At 51.8% G+C, this 23,152-nt stretch overlaps 1 protein-coding gene across 5 annotated transcripts in view; it reads right to left on the bottom strand.

Annotated features, from left to right (window-relative positions):
- The window catches only part of PLXNA4 (plexin A4), a 516,957-nt gene that overhangs the window by 76,559 nt on the left and 417,246 nt on the right, over positions 1 to 23,152 (bottom strand). For all 5 annotated transcript variants that reach the window (XM_064289709.1, XM_064289711.1, XM_064289708.1 and 2 more), the window contains 4 exons: positions 12,290 to 12,490; positions 5,405 to 5,501; positions 4,826 to 5,016; positions 66 to 217 (listed from right to left, as the gene is read on the bottom strand). In XM_064289709.1, coding sequence (XP_064145779.1) covers positions 66 to 217; positions 4,826 to 5,016; positions 5,405 to 5,501; positions 12,290 to 12,490 — 641 coding nt within the window. The remainder of the gene's footprint in view (positions 1 to 65; positions 218 to 4,825; positions 5,017 to 5,404; positions 5,502 to 12,289; positions 12,491 to 23,152) is intronic.

The raw sequence follows: 23,152 nt of genomic DNA, 5'->3' as shown, positions 1-23,152 counted from the left end.
TTCCTCATACTGACTGCTCTCCCTCCCCTCTTTCTCCTCCCGAGTCTCAGGTCCCCTCCACTCACTGTTCCGCAGGGATGTAGCCATCCACCAAAGGATTGCATTCCACGCCTGCCACCTTGACATGGGAAGCGATGTCCCGGAATTCCAGGCCCAGGTTCTCCCCTCGGATGGTGACCTTGGTGCCCCCTTCCCGGGGGCCCGTCACTGGGATTATCTGGAGGAAGAAGCGAGATAATGTGATGGACTCTATGCTGTGGCCGTCACTGACCGGGCAAGGAGCAGCCACCTGGCTCTTCTCCATCTGTGCCTAATGTCCTGAGGTGGGTCCAAGTCCACGAGGGCACCCATGGTCTGGGACAACCAGTGAACAATAGCTTTTGGTAAAACATCCACGTTTGTGGTAAAATACATACAACAAAATATTTGCGATTTTAATCATCTTTACATGTACAATTCAATGACATTAATTACATTCCCTATATTGTGCAACCATCACACTATCTATTTTCAAATGTTTTTCATCACCCCAAACAGAAATTCAGTACCCCTTAAGCAATAACTCCCCATTTCGCTCTCACCCAGCCTCCAGTAACCACTAATAAACCGTGATCTGTATACATTTATCTATTCTAGGTATTTCACGTAAGTGGCATCATGCAATATTTGTCCTTTGTATCTGATTTATTTCACTCAAGGTTTCATTCCAAGACCATAGTCTTTTTTTTGTGTGTATGCTTTAAGTGAAAGTTTATAAGTCAAGTCAGTCACACAAAAACTTATATACACACCTTGCTACCTACTCCCAATTGTTCTCCCCCTAGTAAGACAGCCTGGTCCCTCCCTCCACTCTCTCTTTTCATGTCTATTTCACCAGCTTCTAACTGCCTCTACCCTCTCATCTCCCCTCCAGGGAGGAGATGCCAACAGAGTCTCAAGTGTCCACCTGATCCAAGAAGCTCACTCCTCACCAGCATCCCTCTCCCACCCATTGTCCAGTCCAATCCCTGTCTGAAGAGTTGGCTCTGGGAATGGTTCCTGTCCTGGCAAGGCCATAATCTTTATAGAAGCAGACTGCCACATCTTTCTCCCATGGGGCAGCTGGTGAGTTCAAACCTCTGACCCTTTGGTTAACAGCCAAGCACTTAATTACTGTCCCACCAGGGTTTTTCTCTCCCATGCTCACACTAACTCACAAACACATGTGCCCACACTAGGGATGTGCAAAAAGCAGGAAATGTCTCTACTTTGTAATCATGACAAGCCACAGTAGGCTGTAGTGGCAGACCACATTCTGTGCCAGCCTCTCCTAGCTTTTTATAGACCAGGAGGGCACATTTCCCATTTGGGGTGCCTCAGGATACTGGCACCTGAGTCCTTGCCAGCATCATTAGGATCAGAAATGAAGGAGCCCAAGTATCCCTCCCCTAGCCCTTTCTAGGATTTCCCGTTCTCCCACCCCCAATGGTCACCACTGGGGATTCCATCCTGGGGCGAGGGTGACAGACGGGGAGGGAAAGGAAACACGTTGTGCTGTCCCCAAGTGGCAGCCTTGCTGGGTGATGTTGTTCACTTACAAAGTCAAGACATTTCCTGCTTTTTGCAGATCCTGGTGTGGGCATATGTGTTTGTAAATGGGTGTGAGCATGGGAGAAAGAAACACTGGTGGCACAGTAGTTAAGTGCTTGGCTGCTAACCAAAAGGTTGGAGGTTTGAACTCACCAGCCACTCTATGGGAGAAAGATATGGCAGTCTGCTTCCATGAAGATTACAGCCTTGGAAACCCTATGGGATAGTTCTAATCTGTCCTATAGGGTCGCTATGAGTTGGAATCAACTTGATGGCAATGGGTTTTTTTTTTTGTTTGTTTTTGGTGAGCATGGGTGGGAGCTTTACACATACACATTCCCAATGAGGTGGGAAAACAGGCTCCTTGGAGACACAGGCTGACTGTGTATAAGGGAGGTGGACAGATGTGAGCCATTCTTCCCAGATGCCTGCCTGCCTGCCAGGCCCCACATACAACCAGCTCCTGGCTGCCAGCCTAGGCTCCATCTTCTAGCCCTGGCTTGTCATACTGAAGAGGGAGTTTATCCCTGGCCCAGGACTTGGTTCCCGATTCCTCAGAGGCCCAAGGCCAACAGGAGCCAGTCGATGGCCCCTGTCTTGAGGAGATCAGTTCAATTTGCTGTCTCTGCCCTGTGATTGTCTTGGACCCAGGCCAAGAAGAAAGCAAGTCCCGTCACCTGTGCCAGACACGCAGGATTAGCAGCCATGCTTGGGCGGCCCCCGGAGAGGCCTCTGGAGCAGAAGTTCCACCCAGGCAGGCAGGTGGGTGTAGCTGGGAGGATGGAGGGGGGTGCATGGTCAGGTGTGGGGCAGGGGCATGGGTAAAGGAGTGCCCACCTCCCTCGCCTCAAGATACTGCTGCAGGTTAATACATAGATATTTTCCCTCAGCTGGGGAGTCACTGTTTAGATTGCTACCCATGCAGGGACTGAAGTGACGGCTGAAAGCAACCCCCGGTGTCTAGAAAACCAGGAATGTGGAGGAGGAAAAGGCCGAGCAAGGGGGCCACATCTGGAGGGCCATCCCCAGGAACAGCTCTGCTGGGTGATTTGTTCACCCACAAAACTCAGAGATGACTTGCTTCTTACACATCCCTGGTGCATGTGCACAATTCCTGGGTGAGTAAGGGTATATATGGGTGTGATCGCAGCACAGTGGAGGAGAGCACAAATCTAGGAGCCAGGAGACCTGGGATTCAGGACACAGTTCAGTCAGAGTTAATAAGCATCTCTGGGCATTGGTCTCTTTATCTGTACAAGGGTAATAATGACCCTGGCCTTGACAGGGCTGTTGTAAGGACTGGGGAGATGAGCGATATACAGGTATTTTACAAACTATAACCAAAACAACCAAACCTGTTGCTGTTGAGTGGATTCCAACTCATAGCAATCCTATTGGACAGAGTAGAACTGCCTCATAGGGTTTCCAAGGAGTGGCTGGTGGATTCGAACAGCTGATCTTTTAGCTAACAGTCGAGCTGTTAACCACTGCACAACCAGGGCTCCTGCAAAGCGCCGCACAAATATACAGCATATCACTGTGACTCTAATTGTCATACTCTTGGGTAACGTGTACATGTGTGCGTGTTGCACCAAAGTAGGCGCAGGGTACAGAGGCAATGACGAACTTTCTTCTCTCTTTTCTTTTTCCTCTTCCCCTCTGCTCATTGTTATACTTGGCATCCACAATGGCAGAGAGGTACTGGGCACCTACTGTCATAGATTGAATTGTGTCCCCCCAAAATATCTGTCCACTTGGCTAGGTCATGAGTCCCAGGACTGTATGATTGTCCACCATTTTATCATCTGATGAGAGTGTTGTCAATCCTGTCACTATGATGTAATGAGATGGATTACTGGCAGTTATATTGATGAGATCTACAAGGTTAGAGAGTGTCTTAAGTCAGTATCTTTTGAGACATAAAAGAGAGAAGTGAGCAGAGAGACATGGGGGACCTCATACCACCAAGAAAGAAGCCCCAGGAGCAGAGCCCATCCCTTGGATGTGGGGTGCCTGCTCAGAGAAGCTCCTAGTCCGGGGGAAGATTGAAGACAAGGACCTTCCTCCAGAGCTGACAGAGAAAGCCTTTCCCTGAAGCTGATGCCCTGAATTTGGACTTCTAGCCTACTAGACTGTGGGAGAATAAGCTTCTGTTTATTGAAGCCATCCACTTGTGATATTTCTGTTACAGTAGCACTAGATATGACACCTACTATGCACCAAGCACTGTGTGGAGGTGCAGATGCCACCTAGACACGGCCCTGCTATTGAGAAACCTGCAGGCAGAGATGTGCACTCCAGTCTTCCTTATCCTAAGAGGGGCCAGGGATGCTGGCACAGCAGGAGGGGGCACAGCCTTAGGTGGTCTTTCTGCAGGAGTGTGGTGCGTGCAGGCCAAGCGAAGGGGCTACCTAAATAACCTCCGGGGGCCAATATTTCCTTGGCTCTGACATGCATAACAATGATTTTAACAATGATGATGATGAAGGAGAAGGAGCAGGAGGAGGAGATTCCTCTGGGCTGGGCAGAGAGCTAAGTGCTTTACATGTAGGACCTCATATAATCCTTGTAAATCTCCTGAGATTCGGACACTTAGTCCAATGCCTGGGTGAGGAAGCTGAGACACAGAGATAGGGACTGATTGAGGAACTCAGCAATTAGGTGATGGGGCTAGAGTTCAAACCCTGCTCTCTGTGGCCCAAATACCTACAGGTTCAACCTTGCCTTGCACCTTCCGGGTCTTTGCTCCATGGCCCTGTGTCCCAGGACCCTCCTGAACTAGGCCCCAAATCCATCCCTCCCATCTTTGGCCCTCTTTGAGTGAGTCTAAGGCCTCTCCATTTTATCCTTCTCCACTCACATTGGTGGAGGACAGGCCCCCAGGCTGGCTTTGCCCCTGGGCACCCATACAGCACCCTCACTGGCTGGCTCCCTGGTGCAGCTGCCACAGAAGGAGCTTCATGGCCTCATCGCTGATGCTCTTAGACAAAAGTACTAGTGGCTGGGACTTCAGTCCTCTCCGACAGCTGACATGGAGGCCCCAGCAGGACAGCCAAGCCCCTCTGCTCCATCCTCCCTGGATAAGGAGGTATCCCTGAACCAGGCCTCCCAGCTGGCAGAGCAACCGAGTCCACCTGGGGACTGCTGGGTGACCGATGCCTCACCCAGGCAGGGTAGCCAGGCCCAGCCCTGAGGGTAGGCTGTGGGCTACCACCCTGAGCGCTCCCCTCCCCAGGTGGGCAGGGCCCCGGCTCACCTCTGTGATGCGGGGGTTTGTGCACTTGCTGTTGGCGCCTGACAGCTCCAGCCACTGGCTCTCGTGGGCAGGGCAGTGCTGGCGCAGGGTGCACTGGGCCTGGCCCTGGCACCAGCCGCACTGGAAGTCGGGGTCCGCCTTGAGGCACAGCCCACAGCTCTCGCGCATGGCTCCACACTTGTAGAGGTGGACTGTGGACAGAGGGCGAGAGGGACTTGGGGGCGGGGAAGTGTGGCCAATGACTGCCGGACAAGGAGTGCAGTCACAGCCTTGGATACTGGGACAACTCTGTCCCCTTAGCCATTTAAACACAGAGCAGCCCAAACATGGACTTCAGATCTCAGATGAAGACTTCACGGGGAAGCCACGAGTCCCCACCCACTCTAGGCTGTCCTCCTTGCCACTCCCAGGAGCCACTAGCCCGTGCCAAGAAACAACAGAGAAGGGTGGTGAGGAGGCTGTGAAGGACGGCTCAGAGCCAGAGGCCAAGGCCACCTCTAAGGTGGGGGCTGAGTGACAGAGGCCGAAGGGTACCCAGCGGCCCTGCCTCCTCTCCAGGGCCCAGCCGGGTCTCCGTACCTTTGTTCTGAGCTGGGTTGTCGATGCTAAAGTGCCCATTCCACACAACCGTCAGCTCCACCGGCAGGTTGTTGATCTCCATGCCTTCGTAGGAATACTGCGAATGGGGGAGGAGAGAGGAAAGCTGATCACTGGGTTCTCAGGGAGACAGATGTCTAGCCTGGGTCCCTTGGGGAGGGCATGGGGCTGGGACTACCAAGACTGTGTGCATGTGTGTGTGTGCACGTGCATGCATGTGTATGCCTGTGCGTGCATGCATATGCACCCACGTGTGTGTGTACGGGGAGGGGGAAGAACATTGGGGGATGGGGAGCAGAAGTCCTGGAAGATAAAGCAGGGAGGGTCCTGGCCTGGAATGTTGCTTCAAGGAGTGGAGTCCAGCAAGCCACTCATTCACCTCCCGTGGGTCTCCAAAGGAGGTTGCAGACATGGGCCGGTCCCCTGCGGGGCTTCTCCCCAGGAAGCTGACTGTGGGAGGAGCCCCCTTCCTCCCCGACCTCCCAGGGAGCCCAGGCCAGGGCCCTCGTTAGATTACCAGGAAATGTTCTGGGCAAGCGGACACTTCACCAAAGACCATGGTGAGGACGATAAAGTCCTAGGCAGGGTAATGGCTGCTGAGAGGAAGAAATAAAGGGGTACGCTGTGAAGGGATGAGAAGCTGGGGGGTTAGATGGCAGCTTAGAGGCAAGGAGTGACATCCTGAAGAGACCCTGGAGGACACCATGAATCTGGGTCAAGACTCTAAAGCACTCATGGTGCGAAGAGGTGCTGCGCCTGGAAGACCTGCCTGTAGACCGTCACAGGGTCCCTGTGGGGTCCTGCTTCCCTGCCGGTGCCCCCACCCTGCTAGGTCCAGGCCCTAGGGCAATGGAGCTAAGAGGTGAGTTGCTGTTGGTTTGGGGTGCTAGGTGTGCGGGGTCCTCAGGCATGCAAACCCCCAATCGGCCTTCAGATGACAGATGCCTCAGTGGCCCAGAGAAGGAGCGCAGGCAGAGTGGACTCCGAGCTGGCCTGGCGGTTCCATGATTCTCCCACACCAGACTCTCCCCTACAGGTGCTGAGAGGGTGAACTAGAGACCCTTTCTGCAGAGGAGAGCTGAGGTGCGCCATTTGCTGGAAGGGGGCCTGTGTAAGGTGACTTGGTCTGAAATGGTATTTGCTGAGGCAGCAGGTTCTTTTAAACTAGAGCTAAAATGTGAAGGGGCTGGGCTATGGGGGTGTCGACGGATATTACAGGGGATACCTGATGCCTCCTCAGCGAGCCGAGCACCTCCACCAGGGGTGGACAGCCACAGAACTTTGGGGATACGTGGCCTAGGAGAGTCCCAGGGCCTGTAGGTCCAGGCCTCTGACTCTGGGCAGGCACAGGTGGGTATCTTGTTCCTAGAGGCTTCTATAGGAGATGCTATAACCCTTGAATCCAGGTGACTTCCTGAGTTATAGAAAGTGCTCCAAGGTGAATAGGTCAAGGTGTTGCCCTCACATGCCAGCACGAATAGGATATGCTTCTTCTGGGGCACTGGGGAGCTCGATAAAAGCAGATCCCCAGGCTTATCCTTTCCGGTTCCAGTCGACTCGGCTCCCACTCACCATGACCTCATGTGTGTCAGAGTGGAACTATGCTCCATAGGGCTTACAGGAGCTGATTTTTTGGAAGTAGATCGTCAGGCCTTTTTTCCGAAGTGCCTCTGGGTGGATTTGAGCCCCTAACCTTTTGGTTAGCAGCAGAGCACTAAACCATTCATACCTCTCAGGTGTCCTTCTACACTGGAGGTGTGTGTCGCTCTGGTCTCTAGCAGGGATATTGGTGGAGGCCATCTCAGGATTGGAGCCGAATTCTGCCTCCCAGACCCTCATCTGTCCAGGCCTTAAGCAGAAGCTTCAGGTGAGACCAGGGCCACGATGGCCAAGGATCAGTAGGACCTACTAGCTCCTATCAGTAAGGGTAGGCAAGGCATTCTGCCTGGGTACATGTGTGAGTGTCTTTGTGTGCAAATGTGTTCATATGTATGCTTATCTATGAGGTTAGGACACGTATCGGTGTTATCTGTGTGTATACACACACGTGAGTACACACACACACACGCATATACTGCCATGAAGTGGCTTTGCCAGTTACCAGCTGTGTGAGCAGGAGCAAAAGGTCTTAAGTCTCTGTTTTCCCCATTTGTAAAGTGGGGGTCAAGAGCAGTCCACACCTCACAGGATGAGGGATGATGTGTCTCATCCGTGAGCACTGCGCTTGCACCGAGTATAAGCACACAAATATTACTGTGTATTTTCATCTACGTATTTTTTTTTTTAGTTATATACACTTAGAGATGCTATGCAAAAATATATTTGTACTCGCCCTGCTTACGTTTACGGGGAATGGTAATAACCACCATGTATTGTGTGTTTGTGTGCCAGACGCTTTGCACATGTGGGGATATGTGCATGTGAGAATGCTTGTGCGTTCCACATGTGTGCACGTGCATGCATTCTCCCGTGAGGAAAATGGTAAATAAAAACGACTTTAAGGAGCAAATATGCTGGGCATCGCTTTCTCATTCTCTTCCCACTTCCTAGGGTCCTGACTATGAAATACCATAGAAATCATTAACCCCAGGTGATCCCCACTGTCCCCCTCGGCCTCTAGGGAAGTCATGTTGGTCCTGGACTGGGGCTATCTCTCCAGCTGGCCTAGGGAGCCTGGGCCTCAGCTCCCATCCCCCAGGGCTCCCCCAAGCCACTGCTCCACTTAGCATTTATATAGCTCTCTGTTTTTTTGTAATCAGTGGGCAGTTAATCTGCACAAAGTCCAGCGCTCAGGGAGGACTTGTTACGGGCTCCCAGAGGCCAGGAGGTTAAGCGTCTCAATCAAGGTCTAGCACCACGGCTGGGCTAATGGATGACTTCATCCTTTACCTCGGGTGAGTGTGACCCTCAGTTCCTCCACCTTCTAAAGCAAAGAGAAGACCTACGTCTTTAGACATGCTTTCCTCCAACCACTCTCTTGCCCCGAGCTCTGAGATATTGTGCTGGAAAATTCTCCCACTATGGAGAACAAACTGGCCAGCAGCGTGTAACATACATGAGGGTGGTGTTGGTACTGTGTCATCTCCATCTCCAGGCCCCCGAGGGCTCAGCAGAGTCAGTCTTAGCTGCGTCCCAGTAAAATCAGGAGAGGACATGTTATCTTCCCATCCTTCTCTCCATTCCCATTTAGCACATGGTAAATCAAGGCACCCACAGAAATCATGAGGCTGCTGTGGGTCAGTGGGATCCAGGCCTAGAACCCAGGCCTTGTGGCCAGGGCTCCTGCCAGCCAGGTGCCCTTTGGACACCCTCGTGAGATGCCGGTGGCTGAGAGCTGAGTGCCGGGCATTTTTTCTAGCAGCACTTGATGTTTTCTGGAGCCTTGGCCTAAACCCACTGTCGCCGAGTCGGTTCTGACTCACAGTGACCCTACAGGACAGAGTAGAACTGTCCCATAGGATTTCAAGGTCATAAATCTTTACAGAGGTAGACTGCCCCATCTTTCTCCCATGGAGCCACTGGTAGTTTTGACCGCCGACCTTCCGGTTGGCAGCTGAGCACTTTAACCACGGGGCCACCAGGGCTCCTTCCCAGGCTGTTAATACCCACACTTACTCCCCCTCCAGCTGCTACCTGTGAGCCTGGCCTTGTTTTCCTTCCACAGGCCCCTGGGTCTACAATGACTGGCCCAGGGTCTCCCCCCAAATAGGGGATGTAAGCAGAAGCAGCTTGCCTGCCTTCCCAGCCCAGTGTCATGCTCGTGCTACCTTCTGGGTCTCCCTTCCCTTCTCTCTTCGGCTGAGGCCTCACTGCACCTCCTTCTACCATCACGAACCCAGGAGTTCCTCTGCTAGTACTTTCGCCCCCTCCCCCCACTCCTGAGAGCTCAGGGATTCAAGAGAGGAAGTGATGGTGTCTTCCACACAGTCCTCTGGGAGCAGGTCAGACCCTGTTCGCAAGGCTAAGACCAAAGCTGGGGTGTGAAGGGCTCAGTTGTTATTTTTGTCCAGACTTTGATTATGGTGTACTTTACGGGTTCAAGTTCTGCATTTCCTACTTACTTGCTGTGTGACCTGGGGAGGGTCATTTGCTCTCTCTGGGCCTTACAGTCCCCTTCTGTAACCAGATTAAGTAAATACTCCTCAGGTCTAGTCCTGCCCTGAGGGCATGCTGTCTTCTAGAACTTTGGTCTGGGAAGTTTCCCCTGATTATGACCTGGAAGGTTCTATAAGGAAATCACTTGATGACAAAGGGCATCCTGGCTGAGACCAGCAGTTAAAGTAGGATCCTACTGTGCCCCATAAAAAGAGAGGCTCCTAGGAAAAGTCAGAGCTGAGCTCTCCTGAACCACGGGATTCCAGTGGTAGGGGGGACTCTTCCTGGATTCTAGGGTCTGTGAGGGACCCCTCTTGCTCCCTCGTTTCTCAGACTTTAAAGTGGTAGAGCCACTCACTTTCCCGTCACCTTCCTTACTAGGGAAGTAGAGGAAATAAGACTCATGCGGGCAGTGGGCTGATCTGCTATGGCAGCGACCTAGAGTCACCAAGAATTGATCCTCGGCGGGTAAGGCAGCTACAAACTGGCAGGAGGCCAGAGTTCAGCGCCAGCCAATCACAGCTCCTGGAGGTGAGACCTTAAAAGTCCAGTCTTCTGCTTGGTGGTTAAGAATCTGGGGTTCCAGGCCTCCACCCCTAATGCCCCACGTTTTTCTCCTTCCCTGGGAAGGAGACCTGCAAGTGCCTCAGGCCACACCTTCGGGAGTCCCGGCCCTTGGGAGGCCAGGACCCTGGGAGGCCACGCCCCTGGGAGGCCACGCCTATGAGAGGCCCTGGCCTTGGGAGGCCACGCCTCCAGGAGACCGCCCCCTAGGGAGGCTACACCCCTGAGAGGCCAGCCAGTTGGGCGGCACCACCTTTTACCCCGGGCGGGGTGGCTCCTTCAGATGCTCTATAGAAGCCCCTTTGACCATTGTTTCCCAGGGCATCAGGTTTCGGGGTGTGGATTCCCCAGAGAGGGGCTTTGCACACTGCTGATTCTTTAAGTCCCAAGAATTCAACACCAGACACACAGATGCCCCCTGGAGCTCGGCGGTACCTTTCCTGTTCCCATAGCCATGGACAGCTCTGGCACCGGTACCAGGTGTCGACACCGCAGAGAAATCCTGCCTGCCAGACCTGGGCCCCGAAATGACATCGGGGCGCTGTGGCCGGGAGGCTCAGGCTTTGCGCCCACTGGGGAAGTTCTCTGACCACCAAAGGGCCATTCAGTGGGCTCAGGAGATGCGGAGGACATTGAAACACATCCTGCTTTTCATCCGGCCAGTAGGTAGGATGGCAGCACCATCCAAGTCAGCCTCCGAGGCGTAGGCAGAGTTCTGGCCCAGCGGTTTACAGCACTAACTCAGCCTAGTATTCAGAGCACCTTCCTCTGTTTCACAGAGTCAGCCAAAGCGAGGGGCCTCAAGGTCCCAACTTGTAGAGGCTGTTCCCTTTTCTCAGGGAAATGAGGGCTGGTCATCAGATAGGCCACAGGCTCCAAGGTCCCTCCTCCGGGACTTTCTCTTTTCTCCACATCCGAAATCCCTGCCCACCTTCTGCTGAGTCACAGGTCGGGGAGCCAGCTTTCTCTTCCCACAGAGACTTTCTTATTTGGGAGGGGTCACTTTAGCCAAACCCCCAGGGCTGGTCTGCTCGGCGTCAGGGTTTCTGAGGAAATGCCAGGTGTTTAGTATCCCCTTTGCTGGCGGGGAGCGCTGCAGAAATCAGAAACAGAGCCTGGCGGCCGGGGGAGGGGGTGTGCAAACGGGGAGCCATGGAGTTGTGAGGTCAGCGACCTACAATGCCAATGGCCTTGGGCAAGTGTGTGGCCCTCTCTTAGCTCCATTTGTCCCTAGACTGCATGCTGCAAGAAGAATGGGCGCTCCCCTAAGTCCCTTGTCTAGAACTTTCCTTGTCTGACCTCACGTCCCCAAATACTGTTGTTGTTGTTAGTTGCCATGGAGTCAGCTTTGACTCAGGGTGACCTTCTGTGTAACAGAATGAAATGTTGCCCAGTCCTGCGCCATCTTCATGGTCGTTGGTATGCTTGCGTCCATTGCGTGGCCACTGTGTCAATCCATCTCACTGAATACCGTCACTGCTTAAATACCCAGTGGCAACTGGATGGATGAGTGGGAGGCAGTGTGATAAGGAGAAGACCTGAAATCTAGCCCCAACCCTGCCACTCGCTCACTGTGTGACCCTGAGTGTGTCGCTTGCCTTCTGGGCAGAGGAGGGTTACCTGGAAGTGAACGGGGCTTCAGCTTCAGGGCCCTGTACTCCCCTGCCCAGGCCCCTTACAAGGCCTGTATATCTAATTTTGTATTTATTATATTCCACTCTTGGCCTTAAAGAGGGACCCCCAAATTGTATACGCTTCAGACCCCACAAACCCAGAACTGTCCCTGCTTCTAGGCCTCCATTTTCTCTTTTGTACAGTGAAGAACTTTAAGATTTTCACAGCTTGAAAGTGTTGAGTCTCTAAGCCTAATGTTCGTCCGTGAGCATCTGGGAGCATATTCATAAGCCCATAAAGAGAACGATTGAGGCCAAGGCTGTGGCTGGGGAAGAAAGAAGACAAGGAAAGGAACAAGGCAGGCAGGAAAGGGGCCACACCGTTAGGGTACACTGTGTGGTGCTGTAGTCAGTTGAATAGTGTGCTGCAAAAGTCATGCCCACCTGGAACCTCAGAATGTGGCCTTGTTGGAGACAGGGCCTTTGCAGCTGTAATTAGTTAAGATGAGGTCCCCCCGGATTGGGGTGGAAGCTAAATCTGAGGTCAGGTTGGCCTCTGGGATGAGGGCCAGGGTGGGTGGGCGGGTGGGCTCACCGAGGTGTTCTGGCACTGCACGCTGGAGCTGTTGAAGCGCAGGGCGGGCACCCGCTGCTCACTGCCCTGGACGCTGAGAATGCACTCGTACCCACGCTGGCCCGACTGGGGCTGAGGCAGGTTCTTGGCCTTCAGAGTGATGGGCTTGATCACCTCCACCGGCACCAGGATCTTGTCCACACGCAGCAGCTGGGGGCAGTCCTGGGGCCGGAGAGCATGCATCAGGTTAGGAGCAGGGAAGAAAGGGGCAGGGAGCCTCTTTAACTTCACCCCGCTGTTGCCTGGGCCCCTCGCACAACGGTGCACAGGTGCACATGCTCACAGATGCACACGCAGACAGGTGCACACACGCGTAAGTGCACACAGGCTCAGGTGCACACACATGGATGCACATGCGCACAAATGCACACAGGCACAGAAGCACAGAGGCTCAGGTGTCCACAGACTCAGGTGCACACAGACTCAGATGTACAAGTGCACAGATGCACACACACAGATGCACACAGGCTCAGGTGCACACACACAGATGCACATGAGCACAGATGCACATGCAGACAGGTGCACACAGGCTCAGGTGCACACAGGCTCAGGTGTGCACAGGTTCAGGTGTACATGTGCACAGATGCACACATGCACAGGTGCATAAAGGCTCAGGTGCATAAAGGCTCAGGTGCACACAGGCACAGGTGCACACAGGCTCAGGTGCACACAGGCACAGGGGCTCACAGGCTCAGGTGCACACAGGCTCAGGTGCACACAGGCACAGGTGCACACAGGCACAGGTGTTCACAGGCTCAGGTGCACACACAGAGAAGCACACATGCACAGATGCATACATCCATGTTTCCTTAGAAACCAGGTGGCCCATGCACTCCTGTGCACCCTCAGTCCCCATAAGGGAAAGGATAGGGTGAAGAAACTCTGGGTCCCAGAGGCACCATCTTGAGATGGTCCATTCATGGGCCAAGTCTGGCGTTAGGAATGTTCTGGAATGTGCCTGAGAGACCTCTGTATTCCAGAAGCTTCTGACTGAGCTGTGGGTGGTCTAATCTCAAGGAAACGTCCCTGTACACGGAGCTCCTCCTGTGTACCCACAAGGAGCACACTTCTCCCTGGAGCCAGTGGGGAGCAGGGTGTCTTTAGGGATGGAGGGAGCAGCTCCTTGGCCCCCTTTCAGGGACAGTCAGTTCTGCCCAGGGAGGGCTGGTGGGGATGGAATTAGAGAAAAGAATGGGGCACTCTGCCCAGTGGAGAGGTGAAAGCTGGTGTACTGCTGAATTCCCGGGAGGTAGATGGGACCGTCAATGTTCCTGGACCTGATTGGCATGGGGAGGAGTGAGCCCTCTGTAACCCCCGTGCCAGGCAGTGCCCATCACCCCCAGGTCACCCCTCCAGGGCACAGTATGGGGCAGGCAGGGCCAATGGTCCTTGGGCAGATTAGCCATCACAAGCATGGCTGGCCCACCCTGACTGAGGGTGCCTCTTTGTGGCTCATGGCTGACTCTGGGCAGGGCGGCTCTCCCCAGCCCTGGCCCTCAATCCAGGGTGAATGAGGGGTGAATGGCAGATGGGAGGGGTCGCAGGCCATCAGGCAATTGACAGCTGCCCCTCTTTCGTCCCCCTAAAGCAACCATGAGTCCATTTCTCCCTAAAACACATGTGAGCCACGGGAAGCAGCTGTATCGCACCAAGACTTGAGCCTGGGCTCTGAGGGAGAGGACCTGAGCTATGAACCTTGAGCACATCACGTCCCACCTGTGAGACTCAACTTCCCTCTCTATCGATTGGGTGGGACTCCAAGAACCCCCCCCACCCCACCCCGCTCTAACCAGTCATGAGTCCATGCTCTGGGGTGGTCATCCCCTCTGTCCTTCCTGGTCATCCAACTAGCACAGAGGAGGGACAGGGAGGTAGGGAAATGGAGGCAGGAAAGAGAGAGACAGAGAAAGCTAGAAAGGAAGCCGCAAGAAAGGCCAGGAGCAGGAGGAACTAGAGCACTGCCCACAGGTGGGCCAGCAGGGGATCCCTTAGGGGGAGCTATTATGGATTGAATTGCATCCCCCAAAATATGTGTTGAAATCTGAACCCCTGTACTTGCAAATAACCCTGTTTGGAAACAGGAGTTTTTCTTTTGTTATGTCAATGAGGCTATATCAGTGTGGGGTGGATTCTAAACCTAACCACTTCTGAGTTATAACAAGACTAGAGCACACACACACTCACACACACGCACACACATAGGCGGGGAATGTCACCATATGAAGACAGACACACATGGTAGATGAATCTACAAGCTCAGGAACGCCAAGGACTGCTGGCTACTAGATGCTGAAATGGAGCCCTCGTGGCGCAGTGGTTAAGAGCTCGGCTGCTAACCAAAATGTTGGCAGTTCAAATCCACCAGCCGCTCCTTGGAAGCCTTGTAGGGCAGTTCTACTCTGTCCTATACGATCACTACGAGTCGGAGTCGACTTGACAGCAATGGGTTTGGGTTTTTTGGTTTCAGATGCAGAAATAGACAAGGAAGGGTCTTCCTGTAGAGCCACCCTCTGAATTCAGACCCCTAGCCTCCAGAACAGTGAGAAACAAATTCGTGTTGTTTAAAGCCACCAACTTGTGGTATTTGTGTTACGGCAGCACTGGGAAACCAAGAAGGAGCCTTGGAGGCAAAAACAGTTAAGGCCTTGGCTGCTAACCAAAAGGTTGGTGGTTCAGACCCACCCAGCGGCTTGGTGCGAGAAAGACCTAGGGGGCAGTTTTACTCTGTCACATGGGGTTGCTATGAGTGGGGATGGACTCAAAGGCATCCAACAACAGGTTAGTAAGACAGGAGTGCTCTGGGCTCTGGTCCCAGTCAACAAACCCTTCCTCCTCCCCTCAGGGTTGCCCATGCCCTTATCCTAAGGCCCAGAGGCAATGAAGGCTGTATGTCTCTGGAGACCCTGAGGTACCACATCAGGAGGACGTCTTAGCACCTCCATCCCCTGCCACCTCAGCTGCACCCCAGACCCTCCTACAAGATGGGAAAGTGGAAACAACTTGGAAGACAGGAGAGAGTTTGTAGGACCCTCTACCTGAGACCGGCAACCTTCCTCCCCTAAAGCGAGGGCAAGCTTGACCTTCCCTCCCTGGAGCCTGAGGAGGGAGCTGGGTCTGTGGTTTCACTGGAGAGAGAGCCAGGCAGGCAGGGCTGACATCTCTTGCTCCACCTCCCACATCAAAATGGCGCAGTGAGGGTATTGGAACCTGTGAGTTCTTTGAACTAACGGACCCCTTCCCCTTCACATGGGAGAAACTGAGGCAAGGAGAGGAGAAACAATGGCCAACATTTTCTCCCTCTTGAAGAAAGAGGCAGGTTCCTGCTGGTGGGCGGGACCATTCAGGACAGATGGTTGGTCAGCAAGGCTCTCCCTGGGCCTGGTGGGACGAGGGAGCTACCAAACCCTCTTGGGCCAGGCTGGAACCTTCCCAGGGGGCTGGACTGGTTGTAACCCAGGCCATGAGTAGAAGCATAAGCCCCTCTCTCTTCTCCCAATAAGATTCTCACTGAGGCTTTTAATGAGTTCTCTGAGGAGTCCTCATTGCCTGTGGCCCCATAAGGGCCTAGTTTGCGTATAAAAAGGTTCTCAGCTCTAAGAGTAAGTTCATTAATAATAACTGGAGAAGCCCAGGGCTGGGCCTGCACTCTTTCCTCTGGTGGCACTTCTGACTGACACCTGTCCCCCTAACTGGAATGTAAAATGCCATAATTCCCCAGGCAACAAGGCATCAAGGGACCACTTCCTACATGTCCCTTCCTCCCACCTCACCTTTCCAGATTTGGACCTGCCTCATGCTGAGACTCCAGGTACAAAACCATCTACAAGTCTCATACTCATGGCAAAGTCCAGAGAAACTTCCATGTCTCTCCAGGACTCCCGTCTGGAGAGCCCTGCTGTCAGGATCTAGGGACTCACACCACCCTGACCTTTGTCCCCACCTTTGAGGCCCCTCAACTTGGAAGAATCTGGATGAGGAATCATGTAACTACAAGTTGTTGTTGTTACCGTCTGTCGAGTCAGCCCCCAACTCACAGCTACTCCATGCACAACAGAACAAAATGCTGCCCCGTCCTGTGCCGTTCCCATGATCCGTTGCGAATTGGACCATTGTGATCCACAGGATTTTCGTTGGCTGATTTTCAGAAGTAGATCACCAAGCCTTTTTTCCTAGTCCATCTTACTCTGGGAGCTCTGTTGAAATTTGTTCGGCACCACAGCAACACACAAGCCTCCACTGGCCGACAGAAGTGGCTTCGCGTGAGGTGCATTGGCTGGGAATCAAACCTGAGTCTCCCGCATGGAAGGTGAGACTTCTACCATTGAACCACCATGGGCCCTGTAACTATGAGTACCAGTCTGTTTTCTTCTGCAACTTTCATGACATTTGCACATTGACCCTTGCTTTCCGTAACTATAAACTGGATTTGAAAATTCCATCTCCGAAGGACCGTTTGGGGGGATTCCATGAACTAACACATATGAAGTGCCTGGCACAGCGTAAGCCAGCGTTCAGCGATGTTTGTTCTTTCCTCATCTTCCCTCCCCGACCCCCAGCTCTGCTGGCCCTTTGCCCCTCACCTAGTCTCTTGTCCTATCTCCTTTCTGAAGGTTTCATCTCCCCTGCTCCTGCCTCTCTGCACCTTCCGATGAATACCTTGCCAGCTCTCACTGCCCAGCTTGTCCCCGCCTTCTAGGCTGTAGCTCTTGAGTCTGACCAATGTCAATGTCCCAAGTGTCCTAGACACAAGGGGGGCAGGGAGGGCAGTCCCCTTTTCTGTGAGGTGACTTTCTGAAGCTGCAAGTTCCACGTGCTCTGAGACAAGAGCTGTGCCCTCCAGCCACATGGCCTTGGACAATTCCCTCAAACCATCTGGGTCTTTTCACCCATAAAATGAAGAGGCTGGATCAGATCTAAGGATTTTTATGGTCCCAGCTATACTACTAACCCGGTAGATGACCTGGGAACACATCATTACATAATCTATTTGAAGCTCAGTTTTCCCATTGCTAGCTAACTAGCTCAACCTGCTCAACTAGCCTTAAGAACGGTATTCAAAATACCAAACAACGGAATGAATGCTGGAGGGGTAGGGTGATAGGGGGCTTTGTGGCTATTTACCAACCAGTAAAAACCCTCAATTAGAAGGAATGACATCATAGCCAAAGCAATGGACTCACACATCGCAACGATCACATGAATGGCAGGGAACATTTCATTCTGTTACCCCTAAGATCAGTAGGAGTCAGAGCCGACTCAATGACTCCTAACGACAAGAAGTATTTTAATATTTGAATAACTGGTATGTTGCAACCAGGATTCCCTGATTCCCTGATGGTGCACATGGTTAATCTCTCGGCTGCTAACCAAAAGGTTGGAGGTTGGAGTCTACCCAGAGGCTCTCCGGAAGAAAGGTCTGGCGATCTACTCCTAAAACAATTACCCACTGAAAACCCTATGGAGTAGAGTTCCACTCGGACACACATGAGGTTGCCATGGGTTGGAACCGATTCTACAGCAACTGGTATTTTTATGTTGTGACCTTGGGTCCTGGCTCTGGGTTTACGACGCTGATATGATTCTAGTTAACACACTGCAAGGGTTCAGCCCAGTGACATTCTACCACCGCCATCATCCGACACATGTTTTCCCCCAGGCTCTCCTGTTTCATAGCGGAACATGCAGGGTAGCCCCTATGTTCCAGAACCCAGATCATCTTTCCAACTTGGGTCCACAGATGATTATCCAGCCTCCAGACAGCATTCCTCAAAAATATAGTGCCCCCCTCTTTTAGAGGAGGATATTCCTCTGAACTATTATTCGCAAGGGCCAGCTTCTGGAGGGTGGAAAACACCTGCATTAGCAAGAGTATTCGGAGGCAAATGCATACAACGAGGGCCAGGCTCCCTTGGAGGCGGTTTGCCTGTGGTGACATTCTGCAGTTGTAAGGATGGACTGAGGATGGGGAGTGGCAGTGGCTGGAGGTGCCAGGAAATCCTTAATGGCTTGGCCTTTGGGAAGTAGCTCTGGCAGGCTCCAGGTTAGCCTTCCCACCCTGGGCACGTTCAGACTCCACTTAATGCGTGCAAAGCAAAGCTAGCTAGCACTACTAATTGTAGGGAGCAGGAACTGAAGCCAGAGTGTTAAAGCCGGAGAATGCCTTTTGGTCTACTCTGTCCAGCACGCCCGTGGCTGCTTTATACAGAGGTTTCACTGCATATTTAAATAATTGAACAAGGACACAAAGAATGCTGCCATGCTGGGAGGGGAAAGGCTGCCTTCAGGGCCGGGCTGCCTGGGCATGGGGTTGGATTTACAGCCCCTGGTGTGTTTACAAGATGAGGGCTCTAATTCTCCCAGTTGCTACAGACAGATGGCGGGAATGAGATGCTCTGCAGGAGAACTGAGGGAGGTGAGGGGGGGTTGGGACACAGCACCTGGGGCAGCTCAGGAATAAGTGCTTGGCTGGTCAGGTTGCCCCACGTCACCTCAGCCCCCATCAATTCCAAAGAGAAGCCAGCCCTCACTCCAACCAAACCTCGAAATTTACACTCACCTGCTCAGACCCATCACGCCCAATACAAAAATGTAACGCACCATATATTTTCTTGCTGTTGCCCAAGTTTATAATGCCATTAGCGTGATCTACGATGGGCCGGTTTATGGAGAGAGTAAAGTAATAATACTGAAAGGAAATACTCATAACCTTAAGGGGGTGGGGTGGTGGGCACAAGGGATTGATGGAAAGTGCAATTGCCTGAGAAATGGCAGTCCCATAATGGAATACCGGAGTGGAGGTGGGGCGTGGGTTGAAGCTGGGTCTTTAACTGAGTTTGGCTTTGTTTTCAAAGGAGGGTGAGGGGCATGGCAGGATGGTTCTGTTCCCTTGGGCTGGATCCCAGGAATAATTCATCTGCAGGAAAGGACACAGAATATCTGAGAAGGCTGACTGGCCTTGACTGGATCTCCCTCCACACTCCAGGGGGGGGCGAATGCCCTTGACCTCCCCTGTCTCAGGGCATGGGGCCATTTCAGTACCAGAGGCAAGCAAGCAACAGCCCAGGGGCTGGGACTTTCCCTGCAGTGCCCAGTCCTTTCATTCTGGAGAGGGATTGACAGTTAGGACCACCAGGTATCTTGATACCAGTCCTGACTGTGGCTGTCTTCGCAGGGGTGTTGGGCAGTAGGGAGTCTTGGGGAACCTTTGGAACATAGCTTTGGAAATCAAATAGAATTCGTCTTGCCTCCTCTGATCTTAAAACTGCTCTCTGGAGTAAGCACCCTGGTTGAACTTCCAAGGAAGGCTTGCTGGGACATGTCTTTTTGTGCCTGCACACCTGTGGGCCAGATGGGCTTCACCCTCCTAGCAAAGCCATCCTATCTGGGGGCCAGAGAGAAGCTCACTTCACTTTTAAGTTTTTAGATGAGATATAACAGCAAAATAGACCACTAAGGACAAATTCTTCTTTTTTTTTTTTTTTTTAAACTTCCCACTTTCTGCTCCCCCATCACCTAAAAAAAAAAAAAAACCCAAAACCCAAGCCCGTTGCCATTGAGTAGATTCCCAACTCATAGTGACCCTGTAGGACGGAGTAGAACTGCCCTATAGGATTTCCAAGGAGTGGCTGGTGGATTTCAAGTGCTGAACTTTTGGTTAGCAGCCTAACACTTAGCCGCTGTACCACCAGGGCTCCCCCCATCCCCTGGGAACCACTAATCTTCTTTGGTCTCTCTGGATTTACCTACTCTGGTTCATGTAAGTGGGATCATACAATATTAGTGGAATGTTGTCAAGGTTCATCTTGTCATAGCAGGTCTCAGAGCTTCATTTCTCTTCTGTAGAATATCCCATCCTATGTGTGTATTACATTTTGTTTATCCATTCATCTATTGCTGGACACTCACATTGTTTCCACCCGTGGCTACTGGGAATAATACTGCAATGAACACTGGTATACATGAGTTTATTTGCACTGCTGCTCTCAGTTCTTCTGTGTATATACTCAGGAGCGGAATTGTTGGACCATATAGTAAAATCAGTTACCGTGGCATAGATTCTGACTCGTGGCAACCCCGTGTGTGTCACAGTAGAACTATGCTCCATGGGGTTTTCAGTGGCTGATTTTTCAGAAGTAGGCCACGAGGTCTTTCTTCTGAGGCACCCCTGGAATCCCTGACCTTTCAGTTAGCAGCTGAGTATGTTAACTGTGTGCACCAAGCCAGGGACTCCTCGGTCATATGGTAACTCTATGTTTAACTTTTGAGGAAGTGCCAGCTGTTTTCCACCTGGCTGCATCATTTTACATTCCCACCAGCAGGAAATGAGGGTTCCAATTTCTCCACATCCTCGTCAGCACTTGTGATTTTCTGTTTTTTTTTCTTTTTTCGATAATAGCCATCCTAGTGTTATGAAGTGGCATCTCATTGTGGTTTCGATTTGTGTTTCCCTAATGACTAATGGAAACCCTGGTGGTGTAGTGGTTAGGTGCTACAGCTGCTAACCGAGAGGTCAGCAGCTCGAATCTGCCAGGGGCTCCTTGGAAACTCTATGGGGGAAGTTCTACTCTGTTCTATAGGGTCGCTATGAGTCGGAATCGACTCGATGGCAGTGGGTGGGAATGACTAATGGGAGCGCTGGTGGCATGGTGGTTAAGAGCTCAGGCTGCTAACCAAAAGGTCGGCAGTTCGAATCCATCAGCTGCTCCTTGGAAACTCTATGGGCAGCTCTACTCTGTCCTATAGGGTCACTAACGAGTCGGAATTGACTCCACGGCACACAATCACAACAATGACTAATGACGTCTAGGACAAATTTTTGGCATTGGATTTGCTTTTCCTTGAAAGTTTGCCTTTTTCCCCCAAGAATCACCATCACTAAGTGTGTGGGCTGATGGGGAGGTCCAGGTCAGCCTGTGGGAGGAGCCTGGGAATTCTAAAGCCACTTGGGTACCAGTGGCTCCGCCAGGTAGGCAGAGGTGAGACCAGACCCCTGTCAATGCTTTTCCCAGTGAAGGGCCATGCTGTCCAGCAGCAAGAAGGAGGCCCTGGTCACACGGGAGACCAGGACTGAGGACAGGAAGACTCTGTCATTCCATTTTACTCTCCCTTTGCCTCTCCTCCCCCTCTTCTGTCTGGTACTGGGATCTGGCAGCTGATCTAAAGATCCAGGGTTGTTATCAGAATGCCATCATTAGCTGAAACAAAACCATTCCTTGTAACTGGAATACAGTTACTGTAAACGACATATGTTATTGGGCGTTCTATTTCTTATCATTGTGATTAGGCTAGAATACTTGTCATTCATATAATAACAAAAATGATGGGCCGGTTCTCTGTTCCAGACCAATAACTTCTCCTGAATGCGCTCTCTGTTCAGGGAAAAAGAAAAAAGGGTAATTCAACATCCCTGGTGGAAGCTGACAAAGCCAGTGATGGAACTGGAGGATGCACAGATGAAAGCCTTCCTGGGGATTCAAGATGGTGCTGTGTAGACGAAAAGCCACCTGGCAGCCTCTCTTCTTCAGACTAACAAAGGACTCTGTGTATAGCTCACACACAAAGGGTAAAGGGAAAAGAATACCCAGGGCCATCCAGAGAAATCGATGGGGCCTGGGTCTCGCCTTTATTCCAAGAGGGTGGAGCTCTGCCTGAGGCTTAGAATGGATTGCCCCTCTAGGTAGCACTGGGAGACTGAAGCCCTGACCTCACACTCACCCTGTAAGACCACTCTTGGAGGGGTATTTCTTTCAGGGGCTGTTCAGCTTATTTCCATTTGTAATTCTTATAGAATCTTAGAGATCATGACCACCACCTGTTAGTCAGCGTGTTATACTGTGGTGGCTTGCATGTTGCTATGATGCTGGAAGCTATGTCACTGGTATTTCAAATGCCAACAGGGTCACCCATGGGGGACTGGTTTCTGTGGCACTTCCAGACTAAGACAGGCTAGGAAGAAAGCCCTGGCAATCTACTTCTGAAAAGTAGCCAATGAAAACCCTAAGGATCACAACAGACGATTGTTCAATATAGCGCTGGAAGATGAGCCCCCTAGGTTGGAAGGCTCTACACAAGAGCCGCGATAATGCACTCAGACATGCCAACGATCACGAAGACGGTGCAGAGCTAAATAACGTTTCCTTCTGTTATACTGAGGTCGCTGTGAATCAGAGCCAACTCAATGGCAACTAATGACAGAGGTGATGTAGACAAATGGCTCCATGTACAGATGGAAAAAGTCATAAGCTAGGTCCTTCAGGGCACATTCTGTCTTCTATAGCTCTAAACCTCTTGCCGTGCTTTGCATCTGGGAGTCTTGGAAACTGCATAAGGAATGCTGACCAGTGACAACATAGCTAAGCTTCCGAGTATCACAGAGCATCAGGTGGTGACTAAGCTCATCCCCCAAATGGGAACAGCACTGTGTCTGGAACATTCCACAAAATCACCTTTCAAATGTCTATTTTTTTTATCCCTTATTTCTGCTATCTCTTCCCAGAGTCACAAGAAGCAAAAACAAAAGAAAACTCAAACACTAAAAACAAAAAACATATTCCATTAATACCAGGGGTTTTCTTTTAAACTCTAAGAAGAGTTATCTCTTCCCACTGACCTAAAATGGCTGGTGTCAGTCACTAGTCCACAAATATTTATTTACTTATTTTTCTTTGGGTACATTCACCCCCGAAGATGCGGTAACAATAACCATCATGAGACCTGCAGCTCTGGCTTTTCCTGCGTGTTCATATTCAAAAATCCTCCTTGTTTTGAGCTGGATAGAATGTAATCTGCCAGCTTGGACCAGAAAGTACCCTTATGGCTTCCTTC

The sequence above is a fragment of the Loxodonta africana genome, chromosome 8, assembly GCF_030014295.1.
Source record: "Loxodonta africana isolate mLoxAfr1 chromosome 8, mLoxAfr1.hap2, whole genome shotgun sequence".
NCBI lineage: Eukaryota > Metazoa > Chordata > Mammalia > Proboscidea > Elephantidae > Loxodonta > Loxodonta africana.
The sequence above is the reverse complement of the archived record's forward strand: the minus strand, read 5'-3'. Positions and strand labels throughout refer to the sequence as shown.